The sequence below is a fragment of the Salvelinus fontinalis genome, chromosome 28 (genome assembly GCF_029448725.1).
Source record: "Salvelinus fontinalis isolate EN_2023a chromosome 28, ASM2944872v1, whole genome shotgun sequence".
Taxonomy (NCBI): Eukaryota; Metazoa; Chordata; class Actinopteri; order Salmoniformes; family Salmonidae; genus Salvelinus; species Salvelinus fontinalis.
In genome coordinates this window covers 20348334-20366448 of record NC_074692.1, presented here as the reverse complement: position 1 = coordinate 20366448, position 18115 = coordinate 20348334, and the positions used below count along the sequence as shown (strand labels likewise).

The window sequence follows — 18115 nt, the reverse complement described above, 5'->3', positions numbered from 1 at the left end:
CTTTAAGGCCCAGTGCAGTCAAAAAGGTGATTTTCCTGTGTTAAAGGTTAAATAATACTGTGAAATTGTGTAAATGATTATGATCCTTTTAGTGTAAGAGCTGTTTGAAAAGACTGTCTGAAATGTCTGCCTGTTTTGGTGGGAGGGAGTATTGGCCTTCCTAGTGACATCATTTGGCGGTAAATTAGTTAATAGACCAACAAGAAAAGAGTTTCAAACCGCTCTGCCAGTAACAGCAACTTTTCAGTTTTCTCCTCCCCACTCCCAGACAGTCCTAGCAAAATTATTTATTGAGAAATGTTTTGCCATTTTTAATTGAAAACAATCACAGTAAGGTACTTAAATGTTCCCCAGAAATGATTTGATATCGAAAACAGCTGCATTGGACCTTTTAACTTGGTGTGATTTCAGTCCTCGGTTGCGTTTGCTGTTTGGTCAACCCAAACCCCGCCCCTGCAGTCCTCACCCTCACTGTCTGGTCTGTGTATATGTCTCCCAGTTGGTAACGTTTGTAAGAACTGGCTTTGTTGTTTGTCCTCCCCTGTCGGGACAGAGTACAACAGTGACTCGTCGTGTCTCTACAAGGTAGAGCTGAGCTACGAGAACCTGGTCACCTCAGGGCCTGAAGCACACCCCCCGCCTATCGCTGACGATGAGAGTGATGACGAAGATGATGACGATGTTCCCAGGGTGAGTTGAATATCTTTCTGGTGCTTATGGTTATGAGAAGAGCCTTCAAATAACACATTCACTTTTTGGTATCCTGGTTTTTCACTGTTGGCATGAGTGTACTGTTTCACCCACCCAGGAGGACCACTATGCCCTGCTGGTGAAGGCCTGGGAGACCAAGGTGTTCCCCACCATCCGCCGTCGCTTCCGCAATGAGGCAGAGAGGAAGTCTGGTCTGGACCAGATCAAGGGAGCACTGCAGCTGGGTGAGGATTTATGTTCAGTCTCTCGTTTCTGCTCCTCTGCTCTTTGAGCAGCTTGGGACACTCGCTCGCTGAAAACCAGGTGGTAAGAGGTGGTCAACCCTGTAGCTCTGTTTAAAGAGCAGCTCCCCATTGACTCCACTGTTTGACTTTTTTGAAGGAATGCTTTTTGAAGTTTGTTCTTTGTGGTGTTTTTATTGCTTGAAATGTTGTGCAGGCATGGTTGACATAGCCCGGCAGACAGTGGAGTTCCTGTATGAAGAGAACGGTGGCATCCCCCGGGACCTCTACCTACCCACCATCGAGGACATCAAGGATGAGGCCAACAAGTTCACCATCGATAAAGTCCGCAAAGGTACCCTGCACTTGCACCCACCACCATGCCAGAGACCTCGGTTATTGAACCGTTATTGTTTTCATCACCTTTGACCCTCACTGTAAATACATTAGTAAACACAGGAGTTTTCCTGATAGCTGGTTTCACAATTACTGAAGCACTATTTTCTTTTAAGATTTTTTTTGTAATGATCATTATCCTTATGAACATATAGGCTGTAGTGTTACCCGGCTTTGCCCTTACTTATACAGTATGTTTCCTCGTCTCAGGTTTGACCGTGGTCATCCGCTGTCCAGACAGCAACAACACCAACAGCACCACAGGCGGAACAGCCCTGCCCAAGTTTGCCATCCGAGGAATGTTGAAAACCTTCGGTCTGCACGGAGTGGTTCTGGACGTGGACTCAGTGAGTGTGGAACACTTCACTTCAGTCGTCATAGAAACAAAGCGAAAATAAGTTAAGCTTTGTCTCTTGTTACTTACTGTGTGTGTCTGTGTTTTCAGGTGAATGAGCTGGTACAGGTAGAGACGTACCTGCGCAGTGAGGGGGTGCTGGTAAGGTACTGGTATCCCATTGAGATGCTGGAGCGTCCCCCTGTTGGATCCCGCCGTACTGCTGCCAATGGCCTTGTTAATCTCGACAGCAGTAACATCCAGATCCATAGGTAACTAACACACACACACACGCTGGAATAACACACTGCTATGAACTGTAAATCATCCCCCGTGGCCTGCTGTGTTTCAGGGAGCTTCTGCGCTGTGAGAGTGCCCTTGCTCGGCTTTACTGCCGCATGGCGCTACTCAACATCTTTGCCCCCAAGAGCCCCCACACCTTCACCCGCCTCCTCCACATCCCAGCCATTAGAGACATCACTCTGGAACACCTGCAGCTGCTGTCCAATCAGCTGCTAGCTCCGCCTCTGCCTGGTGAGCGGACCCTCTCTGGATGACATGATGATCCACGGAAAATAATGGGTTAAATAGAATGAAGTTAGAAAATGGACTAGACTGAAATAACACATGGATTTTTAGGTGTACAATTGACTGAATGGAGTGATTTGGAGTCTGCTTTTCCCCTAGCCTCTAAGAATCTGAGTGTAGACTGGACAAGCATCCACTATCGTCTCCAACATTTAGATTCCAAAATTCCAAACAGTCCCTTTACAAGTCAGAATGTTGAATATATTCACCTGTTGTCCACTGATTTTGTCCTGCTGCCGGTGGAAATTTATGACAAAATATCCACAGGAAATATTATTAAACCGAATTCAAAACGCAGGTTTCTGTGTGTGGCTATCACGATTTGTTTGCTCATCACCTAAGGCATGCGACATTCTGGCTTGTAAGAAATCTTTCAAAATGTTTGCAGTGCTTTATTTCAGACTGTGTTACCAGAGCTGGTATCACAGACTGATTTATTAGGCAACCTTTCCATGATCTTTGTGCTGAGTGTTCTCTGTTTGTCCTGCAGATGGCACCATCAGCTCCAGCGCCATCCTGCTGGCCCAGTCTCTACTCCACAATCTGCAGGGCCAAAGCTGTTCTCCCACAGAACTGTTTTACCAGGGCAACGCACAGCCCATCCGGGAGTGGCTCACCGTGGCCATCACCCGCGCCCTGCACCAGGGGGAGGAGAGCCTGCTGGAGCTCACCAAGCAGATCTGTTGCTTCCTACAGGTCTGCACAGGGTTAACTAATGACCCGAATGTGGCTGAATGTATATTTCCCCAGGGACGGAGATCTTTTGTTTTAATATGGTTCATCTTTATTTCCCTTGTTCCATTATGTAGAATGCACCAGAGCAGTTCACTTCAGAGGACTTCCCGGTATCAGAGTCAAAGGTCAGCATGGATGTCAACTTCCCGGGTGCTGCCTTCGTGATCGTCTCCTGCAAAGAGAGCCAACTAGGCTGCCGCAAAGAGTGAGCTAATTTAACATACTTTTTTGTATCCAATTACCTATATCTAAGTTTAACCCATGACCCTTGACCATCCTAGATGTCTTACAGTGCTCCCATTTTCTGCCTTTCTCGCGTTTCCTCTCTTCCCCACTAGCTCCTCCCTGTACAAAGCCCCATGGGCGCGGGTTATGGTTTATGGCCTTGGTCACAAGGTGCGCAGGAACGGCCAGCTCAACCTGATGGAGGCGGTGTGCTACCCTCTGGATGCTTCACCCTCCAACACAGGCCTCACCCCCCCTCCCACTACCAACCAGTTCCCCACTGTCATCATCCCCACCGACAAAGTGCACATCAAACTGGGTGAGTACTTGATCTCCCCTAGTCCTGGCTTACAGTAATAACTATTTTCAGCATATATATGTTAATTATGTTTCTCTCTGTTTCAAATGATTAACATGTATTTATAATAGCTTGGTTTGTTTCACTGTCTCTCTCAGGGGTGTCGCCCCCTCCTGGCGCGGTGCTGGTGCTGCACTCCCTGCCACTGGAGTTCCCCCTGGCTATGGCGTTTGCTGAGCAGCTGCTGACGTGGAAGCTAGGGGAGAATAATGAGCACTCTGAGGAGGAGCTGGACACTGTGCCCTCGTCTGTGCTGCTGCAGGTGGTGGAGCTGCTGGGTAGGTGCTACACTTCCATAAAATCTTTGAAATGTCTGCATCCATGGCGATCCATGAGGTGTCCAACGTCTACATCTTTTCCATAACCTTCAGTCACTCGTTGTATGGGACTAATATTGCATCCTGTTTTGTGCTGACACAAGTTGGTCACTATTTTCTAAGAGTTTCTGTTCCCTCTCTCTTCCTGTCTGTGACGTTCTAGGTGGGCTGTTATGGACCACAGATCTGGCCCCCTGCATCAAGGAACTCTCCTTCCACCTGCTGGCTGAGCTCTTCCGTAAGATCCACCACCTGGAGCAGCGGAAAAGCCCTGCAGGCCTGTCCAGCTCCATCGCTCTGTTGCTTAACCCCTGCCTGGCCGTGCTCATGGCCCTGCAGACAGAGCTCCGCAAGCTGTATGACCGGGAGACCCAGGGCTGGGTGGCTGCAGGGGCCGGAGCAGGGGGCTCCTCCTCTGGTGGCAGTGGCCTGGCCCTGGGGACTGAGCAGAACAGATTCTCCACCTACTTCCACGCCCTGATGGAGGTGTGCCTGGCTGTAGCTGAGGTCACCGTCCCCCTCAACATGGGGTGCTCAGGAGTGGGAGCCCTGTCCTCCACCAGTGCCCCTAATCTCAGCGACTCCTCTTCATCCTCCTCCTCCTCCCCAGGCCAGACCCCCCAGAGCCCCAGCCTGCTCTCCAAGCGTAAGAAGGTGAAGATGAAGAGGGAACGTGCGGCAGCAGCAGTGGCCGCAGTGGCTTCAGGGAAGAAGGGTTCTGCTGGAGGGGCTCGTCTATCAGAGAGCGACAGCGCCCTGCTCAACATGGCCGGTAGTAAACCTGAGGACATGCTGTGGTTCCACCGTGGCCTCACCCTGCTCATGATCCTCCGTCACCTGGCCAACAAGGATCCCCAGGGGCTGAGTGTGACAAGTGATGCTGTGACGGACGCCTGCCAGGCCCTGGTGGGACCTACCGCTCACAGCCGTCTGCTGGTGCTCTCTGGCATCCCTACCCACCTGGAGGAGGCTGTGGTGCGCAGCGCCATCCGCAGGGCCTGCCATGCCCACGGGGGACTCTTCAAGGACGAGATCTTCATCCCCCTGCAGGAGGAAGAACCTAAGAAGCCCAAGGCAGGAGCCGGGGTGTCCACCCCCCTGGACGGCAAAGCAGCCCCCGAGCCTGGGCGCCCCTTCCCCAGCAACGAGAGCCCAGACAGCTCCAGCAGCGTGACTCCAGCCATGAGTGTCTCGGCCTCGGCCTCCACCAGCCAGACCTCCATCTGCAGCTCCTCTCAGGGGGGCGTGACCCGCACCGCCAGTGAGCTCTCTGTGGACCAGGAGCTGCTGGCTGCCCCACCTCTCACCCCTGTGGCTGCAGCCTCGACCGTCCCCTCCCCACAGCAAGCGCCCTTGGATCCCCACACGGTGTCCAGCCAGGAGAGCCTGGATATCTCCCTGTGCAGCACGGGGAGCCTGGGCAGTCTTGGCAGCCTGGGGGAACCTCTGGACAACGCAGAAAGAGCCTCTGTGTCAGACGGGGGCTCCATGTACTCCAGCACCTCCATCTTGGCCCGGCCCATCAAGGGCTATGCTGTCATAGAGGTGGGTCACAAGTGCATTTTACAAAGAACTTGATATTGTTGATTAATATATTTTTTTTGCTTTGATGGAGACAGACTTGCATGTCCTTCATCTGTTTTGCACATCCTGAATGTAGGTTCGCACCCGAGCCAAAGTAGAAAAGATCCGCGCTAGCCTCTTCAACAGCAGCGACTTGATTGGCTTATCCAGCCTGGAGGGTGAGGAGGAGCTGATGGAGCTGACCAATGAGGAGATCCTCACAGCCTCCAGCGTCAACCAAAGCTTGTTTGACACACAGGGTAGCTCCGCCCTTGAGGACTACTTCCTGAACAAGTCTCTCAGAGGCAAGTAGTTTATGGCTCAGTCATCTGTACTCTGTATCAATACAGACAAAAGTCCTACATCTGGAGGGGTCTTAATCTTTTCTCCTATGTTCCCAGGGGACAAGTTGGTTCCAAGTGCACGAGACGTGCTGATGGACATCTTCAAGAGTTGTGTCCACTCAGAGCAGATGCTCAGCCTCACACCAGCCAAGCCTGTCAAAGTGTCAGACATCTACTTGAGCAAGGAGCAGATCACCTCCCAGACCACTGGAAACCTCCTCCACGTCTTCTTTACTAATGTACGGCCGCCCAAGAAGGTGCTGGAGGACCAACTGACGCAGGTTGGTACACCCCCCCATCATGAGTGTTTGAAGACAACAAAATAGATATATGCTTAATTGACCTTGCCTCATCTACATGATTTTACAAACACACACACACTCATCTATATGCATCTGCAGCCATGTTTGTCTGAGCAGTGTTATATGTTCCACAGATTCTGCGTAAATATGGCACCCCCAAGCCCAACAAGAACAAATACAGCAAGGCGGGTAAGGAACAGCACGCAGGCAAGGTTGTGAGCACCAAGAGACCAATCACCAAACCACCCAGCAAGGAGAAGTCTGTGCTCAACAGCGTCAGGTGAGTTTTGTCCCTCACCAAACACACAATGCCACCCTAAACACCATTTTCTTAAATAGTTTCCACCCCCACCTGTAATTATGGAAAGTAGTGGGTTTCAAAATTACACTCCCCCTAAGAGCCTTCTCTCAATGCTTCCCACGCTCAAATGTTTTACTTAAATAGCGAGTCTTTCGAATTAATTTCTCATTTTAAGAAACAAAAAAATAGTTTTCTGTGGATTCTTTATCCACTTACAGAAGAAAAATGGAGAGTGATTAAATGTTGCTTATTATGCTTAATCATCAAATCAAGCCTTGTTTAGTATGCTGTTATTTCAGCCATTTGGACAGACATTTATCATTGGCCCCTGTTCCTGACCTTTTCCATGTCTCTATCAGGACTGCACTGAGTGAGAAGAAGACTGTACTGAAGCCCAAGTCCCCTGAGAAATCCAGGCCTGATGAGAAGGACACAGAGAAATCTCCTGCCAAGAAGCCTGAAGGTATCACTCTGTACCCTCTCATGTTACCCATCTGTCTAGCCAATATCTCTCTGGAGCTGAGGGAACAGTTCCCTCCAGTTAGAATGTAGATGACTAGATGGAAATTGAGAGCATAAAGTCCATGCATCTGTGTGTCTGACTGTTAATGTATTTATAAATGTATTGTCTCCTCCCTCACCCCTCTCACGTAGTCCCAGAGGAGAAGTACTTGACTCTGGAGGGCTTCCATAAGTTTGCTGTGGACCGGGCCAAGCAGGACATCCGTAGCGTGTGGAGGGCCATTCTGGCCTGCGGTTACGACCTTCACTTTGAAAGGTGAGCCTGGCGACCCGCCCCCCTCCAGTCTCTGCAGTCAGCCTTCACATTCCGAGCAGAGTGTGGAACGGAACACACATGACTGGAGCAGGTTGTAAACATTTAGAGCATGGAACACACTGTGATTGTTACGTCAACACACATCACACATTTACACATGATGTACGCTAAGAAATGTCACGTTTAATCATCTGAATCACACACTATACTGCACTGTACAGTACATGTAATCTCTGTAATTAGAGAAAGCCAGCTGGTGCCAGATTAAGCCATATTATACACAGATGAAGGATCTTGATTTGAGCCAGTTTTCAACAGGAAATGTGGATTATAATTCATTGACATTTTTGTAAGGGTTGATACATTTTTCGTTAGGGCAAATCAAGTCTGACATTTTAAAGTGGAAATTACAAACTTTAGAAGCCTTTTAAACATCAAATATACTACACGTTTGGATTTCCTGCTGTGCAGAAAAATTCTCAGCAACAATAGTGATCAAATTAAGATCCTACATCTCTATTAAGAGGATCTGTTCATATGTAGTGGTTTACCATTCTGTTGTATTCCCTCTCCTCTGGTTTTCCAGATGTACCTGTATAGACACGCGGCATGCCCAGAAGGCCTGTAGGAGGTGGACTCTGGAGATGGACGTAGCGTTGGTTCAGTACATTAACAGGCTGTGTGGTCACCTGGCCATCACACCTGCCAGGCTGCACCCCCATGAGGCCTACCTGGAGCCCAGTGACGTCGCTGACCCACGCGTGGCCTGTCTTCTTAGTGTGTGACCTACTCACTGACATACCACGTCATTAGTTTACATACACAGTCTATTTTTACACGTGTTTGTGTGGTATTGGACATCAGTAATCATGAGTGTAAGCGCGTGTTAGTGAGTGAGTGGGTGGGAATGTGTATTTGCTTATATGTGTTTCTGTGTTCACATTTCCCCTGTGTGTGTGTGTAGATGTGCCTGTGGAGAGCCTGCGTCTGCGCTTTGCTCTACTGCAGTCTCTCAACAACACCCTGGAGAGTTTCTTCCTGCCCCTGGTGGAGCTGAGACAAACACACACCTACCAGAACAGCATCGCAGCACTGCTCTCTGGCGCCAAAGGTGACACACTCACAAAAATGACATATCAGAACTGCTCCATCAGGTCAATGACACACAGCAACAGTGTGCTGTATGGATCATTAAGGAGTGGTGTTGTGTCAGGGAATTGACTGGTTGTTAAATCGTTTAAGCTGTAGGTGGGGCATATGAACAGTATTAAAACAGTCTTGCTGACCTACTCATTGTACCTCCACCCTATCTCTATGCAGGCCTGGTGTTCTATGATAACAAAGTGATAGTGATGAACCAGGTGTTGAACGCCACAGTACAGCGGACTGCAGACCACGCTGCCCCTGAGATCACACTGGACCCTCTGGAGATTGTTGGAGGTGAGCTCACAGGACAAGGCCAGAGCCCTGTTTTACGTTTATTCACGTAATGCCCTCTACGTTGAGTGTTGATGGTGTGTGTTCCTCCAGGAGAGATCCGTTCCTCAGAGAACACCTACTTCTGCCAGGCGGCACGCCAGCTAGCTTGTGTGCCCTCGTCCCAGCTGTGTGTGAAGCTGGCCAGCGGAGGAGACCCCACCTATGCCTTCAACATCCGCTTCACTGGAGAGGAGGTCCACGGCACCAGTTAGTATCAACCTTCTTCTCCCACCTTTGTCCTATAGGAATAAACTCTGTTTGATAAGACTGAAACACTGTCTAAGTTGACCCCTGACTTCTGTGACTCCCCCAGGCGGCTCCTTTCGTCACTTCCTGTGGCAGGTGTGTAAGGAACTCCAGAGCTCCGCCCTCTCCCTGCTGCTCCCCTGCCCCAGTGCAGCAGCCAACCGCAACAAGGTACAGTGTCCCCCCCACCCCCATCTGCCTTCACCGCAACAAGGTACAGTGTTCCCCCCCACCCCCATCTGCCTTCACCGCAACAAGGTACAGTGACCCGCCCATCTGCCTTCCCTGGTTGCAGCACCATTTTAACACCAGGAACGATGAGAATGTCTCAATAGTTTGTGTACATATGTATTAATCCTACTCCCCACAGTATATACTTAAGCAGTAAGGCCCGAGGAGGTGTGGTATATGGCCAATATACAATCAAGTTTCAATCAATCAAGTTTATTTTATATAGCCCTTTGTACATCAGCTAATATCTCGAAGTGCTGTACAGAAACCCAGCCTAAAACCCCAAACAGCAAGCAATGCAGGTGTAGAAGCACGGTGGCTAGGAAAAACCCCCTAGAAAGGCCAAAACCTAGGAAGGAACCTAGAGAGGAACCAGGCTATGAGGGGTGGCCAGTCCTCTTCTGGCTGTGCCAGGTGGAGATTATAACAGAACTATGCCAAGATGTTCAAAATGTTCATAAGTGACAAGCATGGTCAAATAAGATTCATGAATAATTATCAGTTGGCTTTTCATAGCCGATCATTAAGAGTTGAAAACAGCAGGTCTGGGACAGGTGGCAGTTCCATAACCGCAGGCAGAACAGTTGAAACTGGAATAGCAGCAAGGCCAGGTGGACTGGGGACAGCAAGGAGTCATCATGCCCGGTAGTCCTGACGTATGGTCCTAGGGCTCAGGTCCTCCGAGAGAGAGAAAGAAAGAGAGAAGGAGAGAATTAGAGAGAGCCAAGATTTTCAAAATGTTCATAAATGACAAGCATGGTCAAATAATAATCAGGAATAAAAGTCAGTTGGCTTTTCATAGCCGATCATTAAGAGTTGAAAGCAGCAGGTCTGGGACAGGTAGGGGTTCCATAACCGCAGTTGAAACTGGAACAGCAGCAAGGCCAGGTGGACTGGGGACAGCAAGGAGTCATCATGCCCGGTTTGCCGTGACGTATGGTCCTAGGGCTCAGGTTCCCAGAGAGAGAGAAAGAAAGAGAGAACGAGAGAATTAGAGAGAGCATACTTAAATTCACACAGGACACTGGATAAGACAGGAGAAGTACTCCAGGTATAACCAACTGACCCTAGCCCCCCGACACATAAACTACTGCAGCATAAATACTGGAGGCTGAGACAGGAGGGGTCAGGAGACACTGTGGCCCCATCCAAAGATACCACAGCTAAGGGCTGTTCTTAGGCACGACTTAGGCTCGACGCATTGCGGAATGGACACTGCCCTTAGCCGTGGTATATTGGCCATATATCACAAACCCCTGAGGTGCCTTAATTGCTATTATAAACTGGTTACTGTAATTAGAGCAGTAAAAATGAATGTTTTGTCATACTCATGGTATACGGTCTGATATACCATGGCTGTCAGCCAATCAGCATTCAGGGCTCGAACCACCCAGTTTATAATAGGAGTGTAAATCGTGTCTGGATTGCAAACCAGTTGAACACTACATGGCCAGTGATCACTGTTTACTGATAGGCAAGAAGAGTCTCTAACTTGATTGTGTTGCTTTTGTGCTGTTTTGTTCCAAAGGGGAAGTATATTCTGACGCCCTGTCCGATCAGCTATGCGGAGGAGCAGCTGCTGCACTTCTTTGGCCAGCTGTTGGGCATCGCCATCCGGGCAGACGTGCCCCTGCCCCTGGACCTGCTGGGCTCCTTCTGGAAGAGCCTGGTGGGCGAGCCTCTGGACCCAGAGCAGGACCTGCAGGAGGCCGACCTGCTCACATACAACTACGTCAAGAAGTTTGAGGGTGTAAGAGACAGTCATTTAGACATGCATATAGGTCATGTTTCTGGAGAAGTTGATGTGATATTGAAAATGAAAGGAGGAACTGACTTACTCCCTGACTCCCTGGAAGTTTTGAAAGCTCTGACCAGAAACAAAAACAAACCAGAAACAAACTGGTGATGCTGTATGCAGATTTTCCATGGTTCGGCCAATAGCTAGCTTATCCCTTTCTATTGTAAACTCCATACAGTCACTACTGACTTCTGCTTTCTACAGTTCAAACCCAGACTGTAGTTTCACCTTACCACTTCCCACCCTTGTTCCCAAGAACAGTGTTCCTGACCCTTTCCCTCTGCAACCCAGGTGAGTGACGAGGACGATCTGGAGGCCCTGTGTGCAGAGATCTCGACCCAGCACCACTCAGGAGAGAGTCCTGACTCCCCCAGCCGGCCCTGCTGCACGTTCACCTACATCACTATGACTGGAGAGGAGGTGGACCTGTGCCAGGGGGGTCACAACCTTGGTGTCAGGTACAGTGACATTCTGCCTCTATGGCCCAGGGACTTGTTTAGTTCATATGGGTCTCTGTTGATGTTTTCTATGCGATTCCCTTTAGTCGTCAGTTTTTCTCTCCAAATCATTTTGTCCTTTCAGTACAGTAATTTCTGACTTTCACAGAATGTGCTATATCTGTTTAACCCCTCTATCCCTCTACACTGTCTGTCCTGTGTGTGTGTGTTTGTAGCTGGCAGAATAAGGATGTGTATGCGGGAGCAGTGCGGGGCCTGCGCCTGCGGGAGCTGCAGAATGTGGAGTGTATGACAGCGGTGCGTGCGGGCCTGGGCTCCATCATCCCCCTGCAGCTTATCACCATGCTCAGCCCCCTGGAGGTGGAGCTACGAACCTGTGGCCTGCCCTACATCAACCTGGAGTTTCTCAAGGTAGCTAACCTAACGTAGCAGGCGTAAAAACGCCTTAGCGGAGTCCCCACATCCGTTTTTCAGGGGAAACGGAAGTTAGGTTGAAAATACTGTATCCATGAAAACCGAAAACATCCGCTTTCCCCCAACCCAGCAGAGAGTGTGAGGTAGCTAATACATATACCCCACCCTCCCTGCCACCTCACACCTACTGTACACATCCCCTTCTGAAACCCTAGGACACTCACAGCTACTGTTGACATCCCCTTCTGAAACCCTAGGACACTCACACCTACTGTACACATCCCCTTCTGAAACTCTAGGACACTCACACCTACTGTACACATCCCCTTCTGAAACTCTAGGACACTCACGCCTACTGTACACATCCCCTTCTGAAACCCTAGGACACTCACAGCTATTGTACACATCCCTTCTGAAACCCTAGGACACTCACAGCTACTGTACACATCCCCTTCTGAAACTCTAGGACACTCACACCTTCAATCATCACTCCACCGTCCTCATCCACCACTAAGAAGTAAGAGTTATAGTATAGAGTAATGAGAAGATAATATTTTTGGTGGGCATTAATAGTGAATGTCTTTTGCCTAGAAGAGTCCCATAATTGTCCCTGTTTTGCATGAACCCCTGTTACCTCTCTCTCTGTAGGCCCACACCATGTATCAGGTGGGTCTGATGGAGACCGACCAGCACATTGAGTTCTTCTGGATGGCGCTGGAGGTGTTCACTCAGGAGGAGCTCTGCAAGTTCATCAAGTTTGCCTGCAACCAGGAGCGCGTCCCCTTCACCTGCCCCTGTAAGGACGGGGGCCCAGACACTGCCCACGTACCCCCCTACCCCATGAAGATCGCCCCTCCGGACGGGGGAGCAGGTAAGTGCCTGGAAAAGTCAGTGGTGTGTGTCATAGGAGATTGTAGTGGGACAACAGACACACGAGTCAAAGCCACGCGGGTTACTAAGTGCTTGATGTCCTCTGTGCTGTTTGTGCACAAACTCTTGGGAGGATTGTGTTTATCGTCTTATTGTGTTTTGTGTTTATTATCTTATTAGCTCACACTGTCTTAAAACTTGGACGGACTTTGAAACCTTTATTTTCTATTTTCACTCTTCCTGGATGTATTGTGTGTTAATTAGTAGGGGATGTTCTATGGGGTGTCGTGAGTTTAGGGTTCGTTGACTTTTTAGACCTTGGCTGCAGCTTGGGTCACTTAGTCTGATCTGTTCATTCTTAACTCGCATGTCTTATACCCTCGGGTCAGAAGTGGGCGTAACCGCCTTTAGGGCAATTCTCTGGGCGTACCAAGTTAAGAGGCAAGGTCTAGATTTTACTCAAATCCAATTTTAGACAACTAACTTCACATTTCATCTTTACCAAAACATTCTCTTTGATTTGGACATTTTCCACACAACGTACAATGTATAAACATCAAGCATATCCTAGGAAAACTCTTACAGTTACAATGTTTTCGTAATAACGTCATCTATTAACCTTTAATAACAAAACAAAAATGACATACATTTTCATATTCCATCTATCGTCATGACCACCATTGTGGCTGACGGAAACCATTGTTCCAAAGTCCCTTTATTGCATGTTTACAGTTCTGAGGCTGGTTCTCCATAGTGAGAGGACAAAGGAATGTTGTCTGTGGCCAAAGATTTACCATGGGCGTGAGGGGTCATAAAACCCCCACATCTTCAGACCCCTAGATCTCTCCTCCTCTGTTGGGGTGAGAGATAATCTGTAGGGTTGTGGTCTCCTGTAACCTGACCTGATCAGGACAGTCATGACAGTGGAGAAGATGCAGAGCTGTTATTTTAAAACGAATGACCTCAGACCTTATGATCAAACTCCAAATAATATTTAGAGTAGACAAGTGTCAGAGCTGCTCAAATGACTTTTTACCACAACTATTTATATTTTAGACAACAATTTTTTTTAACCAATGTCAGACTCCAACCACAACAGTATGAACAGTAAAACTAGATTGATGAGTACAGTAGCTTCCATAGAGTAGAGGTTAGTGTCCCTAAACAAGACAGCCTGCTTCTGTTCCAGGCAATTACAATCATACTATGGGCCATTATTGACATGGAGAACAGGGAATTGATGGAAAATTACTTTCCAGACTGCACAGAATACTCTCAGCAGAACAGAATTTGAACATAGTAGAAGTGCAGTGACTCTTTCTGCAGATGTTTAATGTTTTAAAGGTTATATTATACATGTAACATTTCCACCTGCAATTAGTGCCAAATGTCAATTACATACTAGTAGTAGCAAAGGATTAGAAACACGAGTAAAACATATCTATGTTTTACCATGACTAGCCGATCCGGCTGTTGTATGTACAACTTCACAAGTTCACAATAGCAAAAACATAAGCAATACAAAACTTCTTCACGTCCTAGCAACTGATGTTTTTTTCATTATGATAAAGTAAGAAGCCAGTGTCCTACAAAAAAAACTACAATGTAATTATTACATTTAATGTTTTAAGATTATTTTTCTTCATACAGTATGTTTACCTATTTGTGTGTTTGCCAGGTTCGCCAGACTCTCGCTACATCCGGGTGGAGACCTGTATGTTTATGGTGAAGTTGCCCCAGTACAGCTCCCTGGATGTGATGCTGGAGAAGCTGCGCTACGCCATCCACTACCGTGAGGATCCTCTCAGCGGCTAAAGGGACCTGATGGATGGAGTACACCACCTCCATATAAATGCAGCTTCAACACCAACTCTACTATTTATTACCCATACAGCCCCACCTTCTCAACCCCTCTTCTGCCCAACTTTACTTTCACCCTCTCCTGGAACTACTCACAGAACAGAAGGCCAACCTGCTTCACCAAGAAGACACTGAAGCTTTTCTTTTTTCTACTTGTTTTATGTTTGGCTTTGTGCCCGTGCTTAATTTCAAAAACATTCTAATCAGGTTGAGCATTTCAGGAGTGTGTTTTGACTATTTTTTCCAGAGCTGATGTAGGGGAGTTCAACCCCACTTTCCTTGACACTAACGTTGTTATCTCTTCTGTTTTGGAGTGGCAGTGAGCTGACTGATCACTACACACATAGTGGGAGGGACCTGTGACAGGGCACATGCCCTTTTTGATTATAGAGAAAGTTACTCTCTTCCACCTTATTTCCCCTCACTTTTCTCCCCATCCCTCTTTCAGAGGACTTGGTGTGGTCTTCTAGTTAGTTCTTACTGCTTCCCTCCCACCCTTCCAGAGGGTACTCTTTCTAAGGCATGCCTTTACCACAAGCACCTCCTCCTCAAGAAGGGGAGAGGGAGGCTCTGTGTGAAAAGGAAACTCAAAATATTCAAGGCTTGTTCATTGTTTGCTGTTTGACATAGAAGTCCACTTAATATCTAAAAGGAACTCTACGAATTTTTTACCAGGTCAGCTCTCTGCAGTCAAAACGTTGACAAGCACTCTATATGACATTATATAGTTACTGCCTGTAAAGATGGACTGCTAAAAGACATAACTAACTATCAGCCTATATGTACAGTGAATATGGTTTATTTAAGTCTATAAAGAGGGTATGTATATAAGTCTTGTAAAAAGTCATATTAATCTATTACGTGAGGTTGCAGTTTTGAGTTTTGAAACTATCCTAGTAGCCGTGGCAGCAGGGTAAGGTCAGGTACACTGAAGTTGGACTAACAGACTAAAGCTCTACCTGGTTGTCAAGTCTGGCTTTCTGGGTTGCCAGGTCTGCTATACTTGCATTTCAGGTTGTGAAACTTGTGTTGCTTTGTGAAATTTGAGGGAGATGTTGTTATCCCGAGCTGCGCTCCCACACTGCTTGTGTGCTACTGAATGTGTTTCCCGAATCCCCCCGCCAAACACACACAATCCACTCACCAGGGGGTCTAGCCTTTTTATATATTTCCTGTGATGAATGAGCAGTGGTTCTGCTGCTTTTTTGTTTGTTTTATTTGACCCATAACCAAAATGTTTTAGCTGTGTAAAGACTTCACTAAAGGAAACATGTAAATAGACTTCTACATTATATTTGATGGCAGTTTTTTTTTTTTATTACTGCTTCACTTCAACAATTTTTTTTAATTTTTTTTTTGTTCTGCGCTATTCTTCCAGGGAAAAAATATGATTATAATGATATATCTAGGATATTCTTTATTGGATATCCAGTTTGTTGGGTTTTGATTTTTTACCAATTTTGAAATGACTAGTTATATGTCACCTTAATGTCTTGGAACTCAGATGGATTATATCGCTCATTCTCTTCTACTCCATGGTGAAACGTTTTCTTGTGTGAGTTAAACAGCCATTTGACTTGGATGGGACTTGAAGAACACAATGAGAGCTACCACAAAATATTTAAGATGGATGTTTGGATTGCTTGCCAAATTAGTTTGGTTTTGTTCTTTTAAAGGGTAAATCGCTGCTAACAAGGACACTCTCTTTCTGTTCTTACCTCCATTTGGAGGATTTGAATCGACCATTAAAACAGACATATTCATACAAAGGGGTGTTGCGATAAGAAAATGTGTGCTGTACATTTACTTGATATTTATTACAATTATTTATGTTTGCATTAACTTAACTTTTACTGTCTTACCTCTGCACATCAGAAACATAACACAGATCTCTAAATGGATTATAGAGGGGTAAGGAATAAGATGGCGTTTGAGATTTCTGTGTCACAATAAAACATTTCTTGATGTAAGCGTCTTGTTGTTCACTTATTTCTCTTGTGTCAGGAGACACACGCAGGAAAAACACATGGTGGACGCCCTATGCGCCCAAGGAGGCTAAGCGGAAGGATTTAGTCACATCAATATTTAATATTTTTTTCTGTTTGAGGGTCAATACCACAAAACTGCCATTTGGACCATGCAACATTTTTATTTCAGAATTTGTATTCCTTTAATGTTTTACTATAAAAAGGAAACATTAGACTTGTAGAAAAACATGTTGGCCAAGCTCCAGCACTTAGAGTTAGATCATTATAAACACATTTTCAGTGAATCAGCCATATATGTCCACCCTGTTACAGACATGCACTTAACTGTCTTTAATTACTTTCATTGGACTATTTTAATAATATTTACATTTTCATAAAGCTTTTGTCAACCCTGTCCATTTGTTCAGGTCAAATTATAAAGAAATAACAGATTTTGTATACAATGTGTGGTTTTATATAGAACTTCATCTAATTTTCACCTTATATTTCTAAATTGAGACAGTTATTAATTATATTTTATCCACGTTTATAATTATGTGGTGTTGGCCGTGTCTTAAAATACATGACACAAATTCTTGATATTTGACAATGTAACTGAATTAATTTGAACAAGATGCCAAGGTAACAGGGTGGACAGCTATAACAGGACAGAACATGAATTAAACCCTGAATAGACATCTACATAGTAATACATATCGTAACAACACTGGAACTGCTATTTAGTTACATATTCATTGTGAAAAACAACTCAAAAATACATTGCCAGTACAAAATCATTGGAATTAGCATTAAAACACATTCCTGTCCCTCTCTTCCTCTCCCCCTCTCTTGCTCTCCATCTTTCCATCTCTCTCCCCTTTCACCCCAAATGCTCTTCCACATACTTCCAGGTGGATGTTCCATCTGCACAGAGCATTTATTGATAGCCTGTGGCTCTGGCAACAGACAAATTATCTGTCCATCAGAGTGCCAACAAATATTTTCCTTTGGACTTGATGCACTTCACCTTAATGTTATGTTCCTCTACATCCATGATGACGCCAGGGTATCCTTCATGGTCATAATTGACAACACAACACTCCCCTACGTGATTAAGTTCAATAGAGCCAGGTCGCCATATGGTGTCATGCTTGTCATGTGATGCAGGGAGCTGGTTAGACGCTGCAGGGTCACCCAGAGTTGCCTCTTTGAGCTGAAAACAAAGACAGTCCAACATGCTACTATCCTTCTTGCACAGACAAGTAATGTCCCTGTATTTTATCTGGCCTGGTGAGACACTGATAACCTGATGAATCTTCATTGTTCCTTTAATGGCATCTAAGACAGGCATCTGAGGTGAGAAGAGATAGCATATGATAAGATATAAAGAGTAACAAACACCTTATACATTTCAATACTCAACCAGCTACTGTACAATAAAGATGTATGTATGTGTGTATGGGGAGGAAGGAGGGTTACCTCTGCTCTTGCCTCAACAACATGAATAACATCTCCACAGAGGAGTTGGGGCCCTTTAGGACAGTGTACAGGGCCTGTGCATCTGGGATATCCTTTCCATGGTGCACTGCTCTATCTGCACATCTCTTGAGGGCCCCTCG

General features: G+C 46.5%; 1 protein-coding gene across 5 annotated transcripts in view; it reads left to right on the top strand.

The window, feature by feature from the left end:
- LOC129826335 (probable E3 ubiquitin-protein ligase HECTD4) overlaps positions 1-16499 on the top strand; it is a 73484-nt gene extending 56985 nt beyond the window's left edge. For all 5 annotated transcript variants that reach the window (XM_055886939.1, XM_055886937.1, XM_055886938.1 and 2 more), the window contains 26 exons: positions 554-690; positions 809-935; positions 1150-1287; positions 1539-1675; positions 1774-1934; positions 2015-2196; positions 2741-2946; positions 3060-3190; positions 3324-3529; positions 3667-3846; positions 4049-5430; positions 5546-5753; positions 5850-6073; positions 6229-6374; positions 6755-6858; positions 7050-7173; positions 7760-7950; positions 8138-8284; positions 8494-8613; positions 8704-8859; positions 8966-9069; positions 10658-10879; positions 11219-11385; positions 11601-11796; positions 12448-12670; positions 14348-16499. In XM_055886939.1, the coding sequence (XP_055742914.1) occupies positions 554-690; positions 809-935; positions 1150-1287; positions 1539-1675; positions 1774-1934; positions 2015-2196; positions 2741-2946; positions 3060-3190; positions 3324-3529; positions 3667-3846; positions 4049-5430; positions 5546-5753; positions 5850-6073; positions 6229-6374; positions 6755-6858; positions 7050-7173; positions 7760-7950; positions 8138-8284; positions 8494-8613; positions 8704-8859; positions 8966-9069; positions 10658-10879; positions 11219-11385; positions 11601-11796; positions 12448-12670; positions 14348-14484 (5456 nt within the window). In that variant the 3' untranslated portion in view covers positions 14485-16499. The remainder of the gene's footprint in view (positions 1-553; positions 691-808; positions 936-1149; positions 1288-1538; positions 1676-1773; positions 1935-2014; positions 2197-2740; positions 2947-3059; positions 3191-3323; positions 3530-3666; positions 3847-4048; positions 5431-5545; positions 5754-5849; positions 6074-6228; positions 6375-6754; positions 6859-7049; positions 7174-7759; positions 7951-8137; positions 8285-8493; positions 8614-8703; positions 8860-8965; positions 9070-10657; positions 10880-11218; positions 11386-11600; positions 11797-12447; positions 12671-14347) is intronic.
- The last annotated feature ends 1616 nt before the right edge of the window (positions 16500-18115 follow it).